Source organism: Durio zibethinus, chromosome 4 (assembly GCF_047325235.1).
Source record: "Durio zibethinus cultivar Kanyao isolate XHJ-2024 chromosome 4, ASM4732523v1, whole genome shotgun sequence".
Lineage (NCBI taxonomy): Eukaryota > Viridiplantae > Streptophyta > Magnoliopsida > Malvales > Malvaceae > Durio > Durio zibethinus.
In genome coordinates, this window is record NC_143165.1 from 518021 (window position 1) to 535097 (window position 17077).

General features: G+C 33.3%; 3 protein-coding genes and 2 pseudogenes across 6 annotated transcripts; all 5 read right to left on the reverse strand.

The window, feature by feature from the left end:
• Nucleotides 1–1142: 1142 nt before the first annotated feature.
• On the reverse strand, nucleotides 1143–4830 carry LOC111287488 (elongation factor P (EF-P) family protein). Of its 3 annotated transcripts, XR_016341324.1 has the most exons (8): nucleotides 4607–4829; nucleotides 4448–4525; nucleotides 4221–4327; nucleotides 3729–3806; nucleotides 3301–3402; nucleotides 2898–2979; nucleotides 1933–2181; nucleotides 1143–1847 (listed from the first exon to the last, which is right to left on the reverse strand). XR_016341324.1 is itself a non-coding variant. In XM_022878084.2 (7 exons), the coding sequence occupies exons 1-7, from the start codon at nucleotides 4749–4751 to the stop codon at nucleotides 2420–2422; spliced, it is 711 nt and encodes a 236-aa protein (XP_022733819.2). In that variant the 5' UTR covers nucleotides 4752–4823; the 3' UTR covers nucleotides 2251–2419. The 3 variants fall into 3 exon arrangements, 2 of the variants coding, with proteins under 2 accessions (XP_022733819.2, XP_089615067.1); XM_022878084.2 differs by lacking the exons at nucleotides 1143–1847; nucleotides 1933–2181 and adding an exon at nucleotides 2251–2538 and having other exon boundaries at nucleotides 4607–4823; XM_089758941.1 differs by lacking the exons at nucleotides 1143–1847; nucleotides 1933–2181 and adding an exon at nucleotides 2545–2722 and having other exon boundaries at nucleotides 4607–4830.
• A 665-nt stretch (nucleotides 4831–5495) lies between these two features.
• On the reverse strand, nucleotides 5496–6921 carry LOC111288259 (F-box/LRR-repeat protein At3g59200-like). The gene is made up of 3 exons (XM_089758890.1): nucleotides 6507–6921; nucleotides 5909–6455; nucleotides 5496–5809 (listed from the first exon to the last, which is right to left on the reverse strand). Exons 1-3 carry the CDS (start codon nucleotides 6854–6856, stop codon nucleotides 5630–5632), a joined length of 1077 nt encoding a protein of 358 aa, XP_089615016.1. The 5' UTR covers nucleotides 6857–6921; the 3' UTR covers nucleotides 5496–5629.
• An 878-nt stretch (nucleotides 6922–7799) lies between these two features.
• Nucleotides 7800–9685, reverse strand: LOC149518997 (uncharacterized; annotated as a pseudogene).
• A 125-nt stretch (nucleotides 9686–9810) lies between these two features.
• Nucleotides 9811–11859, reverse strand: LOC149518998 (F-box/LRR-repeat protein At4g14103-like). The gene is made up of 4 exons (XM_089758891.1): nucleotides 11516–11859; nucleotides 10654–11416; nucleotides 10341–10487; nucleotides 9811–10258 (listed from the first exon to the last, which is right to left on the reverse strand). The coding sequence occupies exons 1-4, from the start codon at nucleotides 11857–11859 to the stop codon at nucleotides 9947–9949; spliced, it is 1566 nt and encodes a 521-aa protein (XP_089615017.1). The 3' UTR covers nucleotides 9811–9946.
• An 881-nt stretch (nucleotides 11860–12740) lies between these two features.
• On the reverse strand, nucleotides 12741–15100 carry LOC111287133 (uncharacterized; annotated as a pseudogene). Its single transcript, XR_016341903.1, has 3 exons — nucleotides 14261–15100; nucleotides 13831–13953; nucleotides 12741–13702 (listed from the first exon to the last, which is right to left on the reverse strand). The product of XR_016341903.1 is annotated as an uncharacterized LOC111287133 (transcript).
• Between the last annotated feature and the right edge of the window lie 1977 nt (nucleotides 15101–17077).

The following is a 17077-nucleotide window of genomic DNA, read 5'->3' on the forward strand; positions in this document are numbered from 1 at the left end:
TTAAATATATTAAAATTAATTTTTTAAAAATTTCGTAAAAATCAATACATAAAAAATATTATTAAATCATATCTAATGCAAATATCCTAAACAAATGCTTATAAATATTTGATTTTTTGAAAATAATAATGTGATTTTCATGAAATATGAATATATTTTTCTCTCTCTGTCTCTCTCTTTCTTTTATATTGTTTTAATGTTATTGTTTAAATTTCTGTTCTCGAAAATAAGAAATTCAATTCAAGCCGTATAAACATAACTGTGATAGTTGGGAAATTGGAAACCATTAACTATGCACATTTATATTGAAATTGTTTGAAGCGTGAATTTATTAATTGTTAGGAGGACAGAACAGAAACGGCCATTCAATTGCCACTTGCTAGTAGCTGCAGGACACTGACTAGAGATTGTAACGTGTTAGGTTGAGGCGGGATTTTATTCATCTTGAATTCTATCTGATTTTATAAATTTAATATTTAAATTAGATCTAAATTTATATTAAAATATTATTTTTATATTCAGATATGATTTAATTTGTATTTAAATTCATAATTGATTTGATTTAACTTGAAATTAATAAAATATTAATTTTAAATATAAAATATTATTTAATTTATTTTTTAATATAAATATTATCTTTTTAAATATAAATAAAAATATATATTTATATATACATATATATATATATATATTGTGAATTGAAGTGAAATCGAAATCCATCTAATATGGTTAAGAGTACCAACCCTAACAGTGATTCAAATTCCTTTTTTTTTTTTTTTTAAGTTTTGGATGGAATAATTTAAATTCAATTAGAAATTTAATAGTCTAGCTAGTATTTATGGAATGTAAAAGCATTGGAAAAAAAAGGAAGAGGAAGGATACCTTCCCTATTTACAGCCAAAGCTTTGAAAGATTGAGAAGTCCATCCAGTAGGTAATCTGTTCTGTTGACGCTTTGCTGCTACTTTGCTAATGATTATGAATAATATGACTTTTGAGCAGCTAAGGAAAATGGGTTCAGCTAATGAAAACAAAAGCATGGACGAGATATCAGTTTTTCTGAGAAGGTTTGGTGACGAGCAGAGCACGCTGCTGGACCAGTTTGAGAGGCTTTCCTTCGAGGTGCAGCTGAACCAAGCCATATTGGGTAGGAGTCTATCGGAGCCAAGCGTGGCTAAAAGGTCGCACTGCTTACAGGTCCAAGCTCCACCGCCAACGGTGCCACAGGTGCGTAAAGGGCGTCGTGGGTCTGGCTTCAACAGGGTCCTGAAGACGTTTCTCAAACCAATTCTTGGTAGGAAAGAGAATACTGGAAAAAGGCCAGTGGCTGACCCCGCAAATCCCATATCTTGGAAGGCTTTTAGCAGATCTCTACGCTTCTGATGAAAATAGACGTTCTTTATTCACTTTGCCATCCATGTTGTAGCGATTTTTCTTTGTTTTTATTACTTCTTTGGCAATGGCAATAAATTATTTTACGTATTCATTAAGCAGATGCCGTAACAAATAGCTAAAGAAATCATATATGATAGGATCAGAAGTCTCTTTCAGTCCCGCCTTCACTGTCTTTTTCCCTTTTGAGCTTCTATAGTCCAACCGCTTACTATAACAAAACCGTTACGTTTCGTTTGAGTGCTTTTGTCTCTGGATAAGGATCCATCACAACGCAATCCATTGCAAGCTTCTGGTTATTGCGAGGGTATCAGTGCCATGCAAAAACCTAGCGGAACAACGTCCTCACGCAGCCTCATTTCCGCTGACAGGAGCTCCATTGACTTTGTTAAAGGAGGGAAGCCAGACAGCTTGCATTTTGATGAGAAAACTGGTAGAATTTGGGTTGTAAATTTCCTGGACAAAATTAATGCAATACCCTTTAAAGACACGAGTGAAATTCTCAACATTATGGAGAAAGATGCTACCAACTGGACCTTACCTGATTTCAATGGTCTGCCGATGGCATTGGTTACAGCAAATGAACCTGATCTAGCTTTGTGAAGGATTCAAGCGCTTTGCATGGAGGGAAAGGTTTGTGAGGCATTGGTAGTGTTGGTTAACATGTATGAAAATGGTAACATCCTATAAACAGGGCCGGTTGTTCTACGGTGCTGCTTTGAAGCAGGGGGTTATTCCACAGAGGATACTGCTAGGATGATGGCAAAATTGTTCATACAAGCCATCTTTCCTGTAATTGTTCATACAAAGACGTAAAAATCCAAGAAAACAAATGCACAAAATATCTACGACCATATAATACTGGAAACTACTGCGTGCAACCTCTCACCAGTCCAGCTAGGGCTGGTGCAAATTCCTTAAATCAAAATTTAAAGTAGAACAATCTGGCATTGTTAAATGTTAATTTATATAAACAAATAAATTAAAAGGAAAAAAAAGCCAATTATAGGAATTCTCCAAGCCAAAACTTATGCGCGGTTCATATATTGCCCAGTTCTTGTATCCACCAATATTTGATCGCCTATGTTAATAAATAGCGGAACATTAACGACTGCTCCTGTGTCAAGAGTTGCAGGTTTGGATCCACCTATGTCAACATTTTATTTCTCAAAGTGATTAGGCCAAAGAAAACCAAAAGTAATATGTTGCAACTTGCAACAAAATCAAAATAAAAGAATAAAAAAGTGCAGCAAACATAAGGGCTGACACATAATAGTTGCATGGTTGTGACTCTCGTGAACATAATACAGCAAATAGTCTTTTCTTGCTTTCTGTTTCAAGGAAATGCAAAAAAGGAAATGCAGTGGAGTGATATTCAGGAATTCACAAATCAAACAATTTATAGTCAGTTTTATATCATAGTAGAATTGTTGCAAATTTACAAATTAGACCAATAACATAATGGATTAGAAGTTAGGACCTTAAAGAGAAGCTATATTACATTACCTGAAACTGTGTCACCTTTGAGGCCAGGATCCACATCAACCACAGCAAGCTGAACCGTGATGGGGAGTTCAAAATCAATAACCTACAAGAAGGTGCAGACAGATAAGCAGCATCAATAGTAACAGCAGTAACAAGCAACTACTACTCCGGTAATAATGCTAATCTTTGCTATTAATTACATGATTCCATAAAAAGCAACTGATAAGTCATTTTAAGTAAACATAAAATGCTGATGCTACAAGAACAGCATCTAAGAGAGGGAACTATCTCAGTCTTTCTAAGTGCTATAGAGCACCCTCTTGAACACAGATTTCAAACAAGAGCATAAATCCATATATATCAAAAACATCAAAATTCAAATAACACACAGGAGATACATGAACTAAAAGATATTATAAAGTACCTTTCCATTCCAGAAGAGCAAATTGCAGTCCATTCCCTCTTTCAACCACTTTGTCTTGTCCCCAACATCTGCCTCATTTAGACGGATTTCTTCAAATGTGTTCTGTAAGAAGTTAAAACATCATTATAAGAATGACATGGGAAAGAAATAAGACAAGCATTTTAATACAACTGTTAAAGAGAAAAAGACTAAATCGGCACAGTTATTGAATCTTCCTAGCATTAAGAGCATGAACTAATTCCATTGCAAGTATCAAAAAGAGGATCATTAGCTACTGATTATGCAAAAGATAACCAGCTACTACTTAGTACATGAACATATGGTATTTGCTCAAATTTTCAGTAGATTGATAATAAAGGTATAAGCTATGGAATTCATTTATTTATGGCATCCAATGAGTTGTATTATATGAATATACTGAAAAATACCAAGTCCATGAAGACAAATTGGGATCCATCTTTGTATGTGAACTGCTTGGCTTCCTTGAAAACATTTGCCTCATCAATCTGTTAAAACAAGTGTACATATGAAGGCATGAAAAATTTTTTTGACATATTCCTAAATGAGTTAACTACAAGTTTTGCACCTGAACTTTGGAAAAGGTACAAATTGATAAAATGATATATTATTTGAAAGTTTAGGGTTCAAATTCTACATTTTATTTCTTTAGGCACCACTTTGTACATTTTCCCAAAGTTCAGGTACCAAAAAACCTATAGACATATTCCCAAAATGCATGCATTGCTAAAGGCTTCACAAGGACCCTTCCTAGTCCAACATATTCCTAATCTTATCCTCAACAGAACAAGGTCATAATCCTATCCTTTAAGTGCTATTAACCTCAAACTGTGAGTTGAAGTTGCAACGTATTATCATAGAGAGTCAAATGACACATCAACTTCGTGTTAAATAGAGATTACCGTACTTCCAGCTCGAAAAGTCTTCTCAACAGTGTTTCCTGTTATATAGTTGCGCATTTTGGTCCTCACAAATGCAGCCCCCTTTCCAGGTTTCACATGAAGAAACTCTTCAAAGAGCCAAAATTTCACATCAGAAAGACTAAATACAGCAAATAACGAAAACAATCAACCACATTTCATGCAAATTAAACTACTCAATACTTATTAACAAAGCACTTGAAATGTACCCAAAACTCGCCAAGGAGCTCCGTCAACTTCAAGGTTTGTACCCACTTTGATATCGTTACTAGACAAAGCGTAAATCCCTGCAACCAAATAAAAAATAGATTATCAAAGAAATGGGTATTTTAAAATAGACAGAATCAAGTGGGAAAGAGGAAAGGTACTGAGAATTCTGGGAGGAAAAGGCGTTTTTGGAGAAAAACGCGTTGGAAGAAGCAATGGCTTTGAAGAAAACTTGAGTGAAGATGAAGTGTGGAAGATGGAAGTAGCGGAGGAGTTATTGAAGGTTACAGTTCCCAGCGTGGCCATTTGGGAAAAGCAAGAGAAAAAGTACAAAGATGTCCGAAAATGCTAGATACAAGAATTTAGATTGAACATAAGCTTTTGCTTGCTTTGCTTAGATAAGGGGAAGGAAAGTCTAAAAGGATTGGGCTTTACCGTTTCTTTAGTTTATGTTTGGACTACAAAGCAAACTTCTTCCTTTGTTGCTGCCCAAATTTGTTTACGTGGGCCTTTAAATTTTTGTTTAATTTTTTATTTTTGTTATTTATACTTATGAGAAGCTTCTTGATCATTAAAAATAAAAAGGGATAAAAACAAAAAGAAATTATTAATCAATTAAATAAACTTCAAATCAATTAACATAAGAGACTATGGAAATTAGTTGAATCAATAACAATCAAACACTTACAAAAGTTAGATTCAAATTTTCTTACAATCCATTTTTTTTGATAATTGATTTATAAATTTAATATAAATTCTTGTTCAGAGTTACTATATATTATAATCATAATTTTCCTCTTTGCTAATCCGGGAAACATGTCATACAAATTTGATTACACACTTGTCAGAACCTCTTGGAAACTCTTCAATCATATCTTTATTTAGCTCTTGCTCTGAAGAATCCTCATCAAACATGATACACATCTTCTCCAAGACTCTGCCATTTTCTAGCAAATATTTAACCACTTCTGCTTCATCTTCCGATCCCCATAGATATCTCATCTTAATTTCCTTGAGAAGTTGCAATAAACAGTAAGGTTGAGGCATGGGTGGAATCCAACAGAAATTAGCCTCAACATCAAGTTCACCGTCGGATTCATCCAATGCTTCAGTCAATAACTCCTTTCTTTCCTGATGAAAAAGCAAAATTATAACTAGGGAAGTTAACCGTATGAACCATTTAGCTAAAATATTTCCATTAGATAAAGAGCACTCACCCTCTCCAACACAAGGAATTCGAGAATAGGTGAGTTCCTTAAGAAGTGAGGCAATGATTTCCAACCAAAGAAATGATCAATCCCCATTTCAAGACGCAGCAAAAATAGAAATGTGGGAAAATCGTCATCAAAAACAAAGCTGAGAGCCTTCAATCAACATAGGAACAAGTATCAAATCAATAAATTAATCAGTAGCACTGAAAAACGTAGCAAACAGCAGAAGAACGACCGTGAAAAATAACTTACGGCAGTAGTACTAGCCGAAATATTTAGAAATTTGGCATTTCTAATTCCTTTGAGAATTCCCATCATCACTTGATGGGCTTCTTTCTGGGATACTTGATCCTTGTAGAAGAAAGTAGAATGGCCAATGCCCACCTTGGCTTCAAGTAGGGAGGGTATTTCATCTATCACAAAATAAGCCATGGAGTCATCTTGAATGGTAAGATATTCAAGGTTTGGGGTCTGAATAATGAATTTTTTATTTGAGAAATACTCAAATCCTCTGCAAAAGGCAATCTTCAACCTTTTCAGAGTTGGTATAGAAATTGTGAAAGTATGCTCAACCTGATCACCACCATCCTGCTTAAGATTTCCATAGATAAACAAATCTTCGAGCACCGGACATCTACAAAATAACCTACTCAAAAACTTGCAATCCGGATGAGTGACATCAACATGAAGGACTTTCAAACTGGGGAAACATTTGATTGTTGAAGGAATAGTGAAAACGAAGTCGCTTCTAAGTTTTAGTACCACCAGTGATTCGCAACTTGAAAAGTTTTCAGGCAACCTAACAGGGATTCTTTCCTCATATTCCAACAAAAGGAAGAGATCAAGCTACTTCACATTGCAACGCAGCGCATAGCTAATCCATGCATTGACGCGACGTAAATCGCTTTGTCGTTGGAAATCATAAAATCCCAGAGTGAATGTCTGAATATTTCTGGATCCACGAAGGCCAAGAACTTGGTCCACAAAGTCCGTAAAAACCTGATTTCTACCCTCCATTTCACGGAAGTGAAAATCATTGAAGTTAAGACTGTGGATATAAGTCCAAAGGTACCTCCATCTTCTGGACAATACGGCCGTTTGAACCGCTTCTTTTGTGTTAAGATAAGAGAGGATATGAGCCACAACGTCATTAGGCAATTTGCTGATAAAATCTTCTTTGCCGACTTTCCTGGTATCCATTTGCCAAGTTAGACTTCGGACGCTTGTACCTTACCCTGTTGCTGCAACTGCAACACCCCAAAAAATATATATAGAGTTTTGGAATATGGCAAAGACAAAAACCATGTAAAACAAGTTGGCTGTCAAGAAAAACAAGCATGAGTAGACGAAGAAACAAATTTCCATAAGATGTGACCTTTGTATGACTCCTAAAAAACAACTAGAAAAAGACCTTGGGAAATGGTGTTTCATGTTCTCTTCAACCGTGATAGAAGAAGAGCATAAAGATTTCGAAAGAAAATGAATGAAAAAAGAAACGAAGTTTGTTCAATTTTATAGCAGTAACAGATATTGAGAAAAAAGAAAGAAAGAAAGAATGATTACTTACGAGAAAACAAAGTTTCTAAACCATCTAAGTAGGATCAGAAACAGAAACAGTGAAATTGTTGAAATGTATAGAAAAAGTTTTTGTAATATTTGTTGAAATGATAAGACTTTTCATGAAATAATATTTGATAAATAAGTATGATTTTTCGTTAATAAATAAATATATCTTTTTTCATTTAATAAACAATTGTAACTGAGCCAATTAGGTTGAAAACCAGTTCCCAAGCCAAGACCAACGCTGTTATTGGAGTTGGCTTTTTGATGTATTCATTTTTTTTTTCACAAACCCAATATCGAACTAAAGAAAGACTTTGAGCCCTAGAAAAAGACCAAAAACGAAACAACCTTAAATCTAAAATAATCTGAAATTGACTCGAGTGGTGGTAGTTAACGCAGGAGCGGATATATAGAAGAAAACTCTGATCAAGATTATGAACATATAGTATATATTTATATGATAGCGTTCGGGAATGGAAGAAAATAAACGACTACTCCATTTTCTGATCGGGCTTGCACTCTTATCTACAAAACAGCATCCTCTTTACTCATCATCAATAGAGGGGCAAATTATAAACAATCAAAATCCTTCCATACTAGCCCTTCTAAGGGTTGCAGATGATGATCTCCAACTTTCTTGCCTTCTAAGGGTAGAGGAACAAGCTCGAGGGGGAAGAGCCAATGGCAAAGTAGGTGGTCTTGTAGGAGAAATAGACAGCCGGGCTCCTGATGGTGGTGATGGTGAGAAACTTAACCTGGGTGCAGGAGTAATGATCCCATTGAGACTAGGGACCTTGACATCTGTTTTCCAGCAATTGCCACTGGCTCGAGGAAATGGACAGGAATATTTCATGCCTTGGATGATTTTGAGACGTTCAACTATGGTTCTCAGTCGGCCTTTCTGATGGGTCCTTCTAGAGACATCTTTGTGCAATGTCAGCCACTGTACGAGCAACTTTCTCAGGAAAGCGACCTTTGAGCTGAGAATCCATGATTAGTGACAATCTGCAATCATCAGCCAGGAATGGTGGGCGCCACTTCACTAGGTTCCTCTCTTCCCTGGGATGACAGCTATCAAGGTTTGTACTTATATTGGCTATTTCAGACCGACAATACGATACAATGCGAAAAAAATTGCATATATATTTTTAAAAATATATTTTATATTTTTTTGTGTTTATATAATTTTTGATATAATATAATTCATATTATATACATATTAATTAATTTAAAGATGTGATATAACATAAATAACACGTTTAATTTAATTTTACTATATGAATATATATTTAATATATTTAACACATTTAACATATTTTTTATATTTATTTTAATGTAATATAAACCTATAAAAATTATTTTAATTTTTAATTTTTTAATTATAAATTTAATTAATTATTTAATATCATATAAAAATTATTTTAAATATTTAATTATGATATTCATTTAATAATTGTTATAAAATTATTTTTTATATTAATAATATAAATACAATATAAATATTAATATTAGTTCTATATATTATTATTTTAATTTTTAAATTTTAATAATTTATTATTTTGAATTTAATATTAAAAATTAATATAGTTATATAATATAAATATAAATATAAATATATATTAAATACATATTAAATGAGTATTAAAATTTTTTTAATATGTAAGTATTTTTTTATATTATTAATATGATAAATTTATTAAGTTATAAATTATAAAAAATTTATAATTATTTATTATTTTAATCATGTTCTTATATATATTCATATTAATCGTATTTCTTCGTATATATCCGTGTTAATAATATTTATTCATGCATATTTATATATTCATGTTTATTTATATCATATTTAAATAAATTAATTATAAATATATTAATTATATCATATTACATCTAATCCGTATATTAAATATATCATATTTATATTTAAAATTTAAACGTAACAAGTTAAAAGGCAAAGGCCCAAGTAAGCAAATTTGGGCAGAAACAAAGGAAGAGGTTTGCTTTGTAGTGCAAACATAAGCTAAAGAAAAGGTAAAAAGCCCAATCCTTTTAGACTTTGGCATTTTCAGACACCTTTGTTCTTTTTCTCTTGCTTTTCCCAACTGGCCACGCCGGGCACTGCAACTTTCAATATCTCCTCAGCTACTACTGTCTTCCGCACTTCATCAATTTAATTCAAACCAAAATGATTTTAATTCTAACAGATAATTAAAAATTAGTAATTTAAAATAAAATAATTCAAATTAATTTGATGAAAATGTTTGAAACAAAGATTTTTTACTATTTTTAAGTTCAGGGTTTAATTTTTTTATTTTTGTTTATTTATATTTTTAAAATTATGAAAAAATTGTTGAATTTTGGAATTTGTTAAGTGGAAAAAAATTTTCTCCACATAAGAAGATTGAGCTTCAAAAATATATATTTTTTTATAGTACCATATACTGTGACTATAAGAAGCTTCTGCATTATTAAAAAATGGAAAGGGATAAAAATAAAAAAAAATTATTAATCAATTAAACAAATTTCAAATCAATTAATATAAGAGAATATGAAAATTAGTTGAATCAATAACAATCAAATACTTAAAAAATTTAGATTCAATTCTCCTTACAATCGATTTTTTTCTTTTTGATAATCTATTTATAAATTTAATATAAATTCTCCTTCAGACTTACTACACATAATATAATCATAATTTTCCTCTATGTGCTAATAGGGGAAGACGTGTCAATCAAATTCTATTACACACTTGTCAGAACCACTTGGAAACTCTTCAACCATATCTTTATTTAGCTCTTGCATTGAAGAATCCTCATCAAACATGATACACATCTTCTCCAAGACTTTGCCATTTTCTAGGAAATATTTAGCCACTTCCGCTTCATCTTCCAATGCCCATAGGTATCTCATCTTAATTTCCTTAAGATGTTGCAATAAACAGTAAGGCTGAGGCATGGGTGGAATCCAACCGAAATTATCCTCAACATCAAGTTCTTCGCCTGATTCATCCAATGCTTTCATCAATAACTCCATACGTTCCTAATGAATAAGCAAAATTATAAGTAGAGAAATTAACCATATGAACCCTTTAGCTAAAATCCTTTAGATAAAGAGCACTTACCCTCTCTAACACAAGGAATTCGAGAATAGGTGAGTTCCTTAAGAAATGAGGCAATGATTTCCAACCAAAGAAATGATCAATCCCCATTTCAAGACGCAACAAAAATAGAAATGTAGGCAAATCATCATCAACAGCATAGCTGAGAGCCTTCAATCAACATAGGAACAAGAGTCAAATAAATTAATCAGTAGCACTGAAAAACGTAGCAAACAGCAAAAGAACGACCATTGAAATGGAATGGAATGGCATGTGAATGGCATACCATGATTAAGAAATTAAGATCGTTCATCAGGGCGGTAAATAATTAACTTACAGCAGTAGTACTAGCCGAAAGAATTAGAAATTTGGCATTTCTAATTCCTTTGAGAATTCCCATCATCACTCGATGGGCTACTTGCTGGGATACCTGATCCTTGTAGAAGAAAGTAGAATGGCCAATCCTAACCTTGGCTTCATGTAGGGAGGGTATTTCATCTATCACAAAATAAGCCATGGAGTCATCTTGAATGGTAAGACATACAAGGTTTGGGGTCTGAATAATGAACTTTTGATACGAGAAATTCTCAAATCGTCTGCAAATATCAATCTTCAACCTTTTCAGAGTTGGTATAGAAATCGTGAAAGAATGCTCAACCTGATCATCACCATCCTGCTCAAGATCATTTACATAGATAAACAAATCTTCAAGCACCGGACATCTACAAAATAACCGACTCACAAACTCGCAAGCCGGATGCGTAGCAACAACTCGAAGGACTTTCAAACTGGGGAAACATTTGATTGTTGAAGGAATAGTGAAAACGAATTCGTTTCTAAGTTTTAGTGCCACCAGTGATTCGCAACTTGAAAAGTTTTTAGGCAACCTATCAGGGATTCTTTCCTCATATTCCAACAAGAGGAAGAGATCAAGCTCCTTCACATTGCAACGCTGCGCATAGCTACTCCATGTATTGACGCGACGAAAAAATCTTTGTCGTTGGAAATCATAAAATCCCAGAGAGAATGTCTGAATATTTCTGGATCCACGAAGGCCAAGAACTCGAAGGAATAGCGAAAACGAATTCGTTTCTAAGTTTTAGTGCCACCAGTGATTCGCAACTTGAAAAGTTTTTAGGCAACCTAACAGGGATTCTTTCCTCATATTCCAACAAGAGGAAGAGATCAAGCTCCTTCACATTGCAACGCTGCGCATAGCTACTCCATGTATTGACGTGACGAAAAAATCTTTGTCGTTGGAATCATAAAATCCCAGAGAGAATGTCTGAATATTTCTGGATCCACGAAGGCCAAGAACTCGGTCCACAAAGTCCATAAAAACCTTATCTCTACCCTCCCTTTCACGGATGTCAAAATCATTGAATTTAAGACTGTGGATATAAGTCCAAAGGTACCTCCATCTTCTGGACAAGACGGCCGTTTGAACCGCTTCTTTTGTGTTAAGATAAGAGAGGATATGAGCCACAACGTCATTAGGCAATTTGCTGATAAAATCTTCTTTGCCGACTTTCCTGGTATCCATTTGCCAAGTTAGACTTCGGACGCTTGTAACTTACCCTGTTGCTACAACTGCAACACCCCAAAAAAAAAAAAAGGGTTTAGGAATATGGTAAAGGCAAAAACCCTGCAAAGCAAGTTGTTGGCTGTCAAGAAAAACATGCATGAGTAGACAAACAAAACAAATTTCCGTAACATGTGACCTTTCATATGACTCTTAAAAAACAACGAGAAAAAAAAAAAAAAAAAACTTGGGAAACGGTGTTTCCTGTTCTCTTCACTTCAAGGTTCCCAAAACATAGAGGATAAAAATCATGTAAAAGTTGTTCAGAAGAAAATGGGAAAGCGTGATAGAAGAAGAGCATAAAGACTTTAAAAGAACATGAATGAAGAAAAAAAAACGAAGTTTGTTCAATTTTATATCATGACAGATATTGAGAAAAAAGAAAGAATGATTACTTACGAGAAAACAAAGTTTCTAAACCCTCTAAGTAGGATCTGAAACAGGAACGGTGAAATTGATTCTAAGTTATGGTTGCATGTATAGACAAATATATATATATATATATATATATATTTTAAATATTTGTTGCAGTGATACGTCTTTTGATGAAATAATATTTGATAAATAAGTGTGATTTTTCGTTAATAAATAAATATAACTTTTTTCATTTGATAAACAATTGTAACTTTCATGAACAAACATAATATTTTATAATTTTTATTTAGAAATAAAATTATATGTCACACAAAAATATACTCTTTTAAAAAAAAAGAAAACACCAAAAAATACGTAAGCGTACCAAAAATATATTCCAGGTTTTTATTAAAAATAAGTGAAAAGATATGTATTGAATCAAACCAAAATATAAAATAATCTGAATCCAAAGTGATACATATCTGAAATTAACCTGAGTGGTGGCAGTTAACGCAGGGGAGGATTTAATATGCAAGCAAAATGCATAAGAATCACACATCCTCTATGTATAGAAGGAAACTCTGATCAAGATTATGAACATATAGTATATATATTTATGTGATAGCATTCAGGAATGGAAGTAAATAATCGACTACTCCATTTTCAGATCAGTCTTGCAATCTTATCTACTAAACAGCATCCTCTCTATTCATCATCTATAGTGGAACAGGAAGGAAGGTGTAATAATCACATCTTTATCTTCTATATGTTGTGTTGAATTTAAAAGAAGAAAATAAACAAAAAATGAAAAAAGAGCATATTATATAAACAATCAAAATCCTTCCACACTAGCTCTTCTAAGGGTTGCTGGTGATAATCTCTAACTTTCTTGTCTTTCAAGTTCCTCCAACGAGATGGTACAGGAACAAGCTCGAGGCGGAAGAGTCACCGGTGTAGGAGAAACAGAGAGCCGGTCTCCCGATGGTGGTGATGGTGAGAAACTTAACCTGGGTGCAGGACTAATGATCCCATTGAGACTAGGTGACCTTGACATTTGATTTCCAGCAATTGCCGCTGGCTCTTCCAGAAGAAACCTACAGGAATATTTCATGTCGTGGATGATTTTGAGATGCTCAACTATGGTTCTCATGGTCGGCCTTTCTGAGGGATCCTTCTGGAGACATCTTTGTGCAATGTCAGCCACTGTACGAGCAGCTTTCTTAGGAAAGCGACCTTTGAGCTGAGAATCCATGATAAGTGACAATCTATAATCATCAGCTAGGAATGGTCGGCTCCACTTCACTAGGTTCCTCTCTTCCCTGTGTTGAGAGCTACCAAGGTTCTTCCCGCCAGTGAGTAATTCAGGTAGGACAATTCCAAAACTCCAAACATTGCTCTTTGGAGTTAGATATCCTCTCTCCAGGGTCTCTACTGAAAGATTTGCCACAGCCTGCACAGATGGAGAGATAATTAACAACCAATAACTCAAACAAGTAAGTTTTAAGGAGTAGAGAGATCCGATGAAAATCTAGTCAACTCAACACAACATGGTTTGTCTTTTAAGGCAAAATAACTTACAACTGAATTAGTGGAGATCTCTTCTTTTTCTGGGATATGACCAACGCACCCATATCCCAAAAGCTTTGCACTGAAATCTTTGTCAATCTGTATCTTGGCAGTTGAAAATTGATTGTACATTGCCTGCATATGATCGAACCTTTCTGTAATTAGGCAAGCATAAAAATGGAATAGTAATTGGGAAAAAAAAAGCAAATTTCCAAAAGCTACTAATCTATGCAGACTAATGTAGCAAAATGGGGAAATTGTTTCATATCATCCACAAAGGACTAAATAAATAAATTAAAAAAAAAAAAAAACAGAGCTTGTTTCAAAGAGAACTGTCATGCCCGTTACACATGATCAAAGTTTAATCCATAGGGGCATATGATAAAATATCATTTGGCTTTTATCATCTCAAAATGTAGATGTACATTGAGATTTTAACTACCAGAAATGGTCCTTCCTCATGTAAGAAAGTAAGACCCTGTGCAGAACATAAAGCAATTTTCATTCGGGTATTCCAATCAAGTGGTGGTCCATCTGATCTTCCTTCTTTTAAACTAGCAACCACGTCAGGCTGGCAAAGAATCAATAAGTAGAAGAGCGTAAAAGAAAAGGAAAGGGATGTAATTGGGAAGTAAGTGGTTCACAAAACGAAGCGTCCTATAAAACATAAATTTTCTTGTACCTGGGCGGATGGGTGAAGGCGAGTAACAGTAGCTTCAAACTTCTTTGATCTTGATGCATCATCTCCTTATACATAACAGAAGAAAGACCCTCAGATGTGCATAAGTGAAGTTTCGTAGTGTTCCAGAGGGAGGCAGGGGCAATTGTCCAAAAGCAAACAGAGGGCCACTGGCATTCCCTGCTTTAAATCTTTCCATTGTCTTCAGGACAGCACCACTGGGAGATGGAAGTGGAAGAGGTTGTGGACTTGATATCATCTGTTCCTTCACTCCTCCGACACGAGTCTTCAGCTCTTCCTGTTCTTCAAATTCAACTGATGCAAGCGCATCTTGCTCAGCACCATTAAGACTTGATGGAGCAGATAATGCTCGTGTTCTATTGCTGGTTGGCTTGTTATTAGGTTGAACTGGTTTTACTCTGGTTCTAAAACTTGGGGGTGCAGATTGCACTGATGGGGTCTGGACTTGGGGCTCAGGCAGTGTGGTGGGCACATGCTCCTTATGAGCAAGCGTTTTACAAAAAATGACTGCTCAGACTTTTTCTTCCTACTTTTCAAAAGTGTAAAACACCCCATCTTATATACAAATCCCTTACGTATTCAATGTTTCTGCAAGAAGAAAAATAAGAAAGCACACAAATCAACAGAAGTTTCGAATTGGCGATAACATAATTAATGCCAATATATAGGCATAATAACTCCATTGCAAACAGGGGCTGAGAAGGACAAAAAGGAATTGGAGTAACTCATTGTCTTATCCTATAGGATGAACAATTCATATCCACCAACAAAATTAATAATCCCAAATCCCCACTGCCTACGCTACAATTTGAGCCATCGAACATCTCTTTTTGATAAAATCTACAACTTCATTTCTGGAACAAGTTACATAAAGTGGTTATTGTAAAATCATATGTAAGAAAGCATTTTCAAATAGTTACTTTAATTTAATCACAAGTTTGTTTTATATTCGATAAGTATTAATATATAATATTAATATTAGGATTGTATAAGAGTTATTGATGGAATACATATTAGAGTCAATGTATCAAATACAGATGCTCCAAAATATTGTGGTTGAAAAGAGAACCCAACACAAAATGTATTGAGAGCATGTTCGTTTGATTTAAAATTCACTTATGTATTATTTAGATGGGAAGGTATTGCATTTGACTTAAGAATTATGAAAGATGCACTATCAAGATAAAATAGATTTATGATTCTAGAAAGTAATGAATATATTTATTATATTTAATATAATTACGTATGAAATTAAAATAATGATATGATTACAATGAATTGGTAAATATTATCTTGTTGATGCTTGATTTATGTTGAGAAATGGATTGATTGCACCATATAAAGGAGTATGGTATCATTTGAAAGAATGTTCAAATAACTCACCAAAAAATTCTCAAGAATTTCTCAATCTTAGGCACTCATCTTTGCGTAATGCAATTGAAAGAATATTTGGTATCTTAAAAAAAGATTTCCTATTATAGTAAGTGCAAATGCACTGATTGATGGAGTTAAAACCCAAAAAGTAATAGTTTTAGCTTGTTGTATTTTATGTAATTACTTAATGATATGATCCTGGTGATACTCATATTGATGAGGTTGATTGTGAACTAAATACTGGGTCCATTGAACAACAGTATCGTGCTCCTAGAAATGAGAATGAAGATGCTATTCGAGGATTACAAGTAAGAGATTCTATAACTAATACTAAGTTGATAGATTATAGAAATTGAATGGTCATTATTATTTGTGTATTTTCTTGGATCTATATTTGATTTATTGTTATTGAAAGAAATGTATTTCTTTGATTAAATAAATGTATTTCATTTGAACAATTAAAGTAATTCTTTCTCAATAACTATATTTAATTATTATTATTATAACTTTTTGCATGCATGTTTCTTTTTTTATTGTGTAAATTTAATTATGCCAAGAAAGAAAAAAGTGATTATAATTATTGAAAGTGACAAATGGACAAATAAGGATGATGTTTTGACATGGACACTAACAATGGATGATCCTTTTGTTGATGCATTTTTGAATCAACATAATATGGGGAACAGGGTAAATGGAACTTTCACTAAACTTGCCTATGATAATATAGTCATTGAGCTAAAGAAAATTTTAGGAGAAACATAGAGAAGAACAAAGTGAAAAATCATTGGAAGACTATAAAAATAAATTTCTTAAAGTGGTATGACTTATTAAAGTAAGGAATGAGTGGATTTTCTTGGAATTTAGTTACTAAATTATGAGGTGTTGAACCTAAAGTTTAGCATAGATTGATTGAGGTGAATTTTATTAAAGTTAAATTTTAATTATTGTTTTATTAATTATTTTACATTTTATTATTTATATTTTCACAATATAATACATATAAATTTTTAGGCACATCCTCATGCCAAGGGTGGATGACTAAACCCATTCTAAATTATGACAAGATGGTGATTTTTTATGGTAATGATCAAGCCACTAGAGAATATATCAAGACTGTAGCATAAATAAAATGAAGCAATCTTATGGAATCGATGATAAGTTAAGAGAGAATATTGATGATATTAA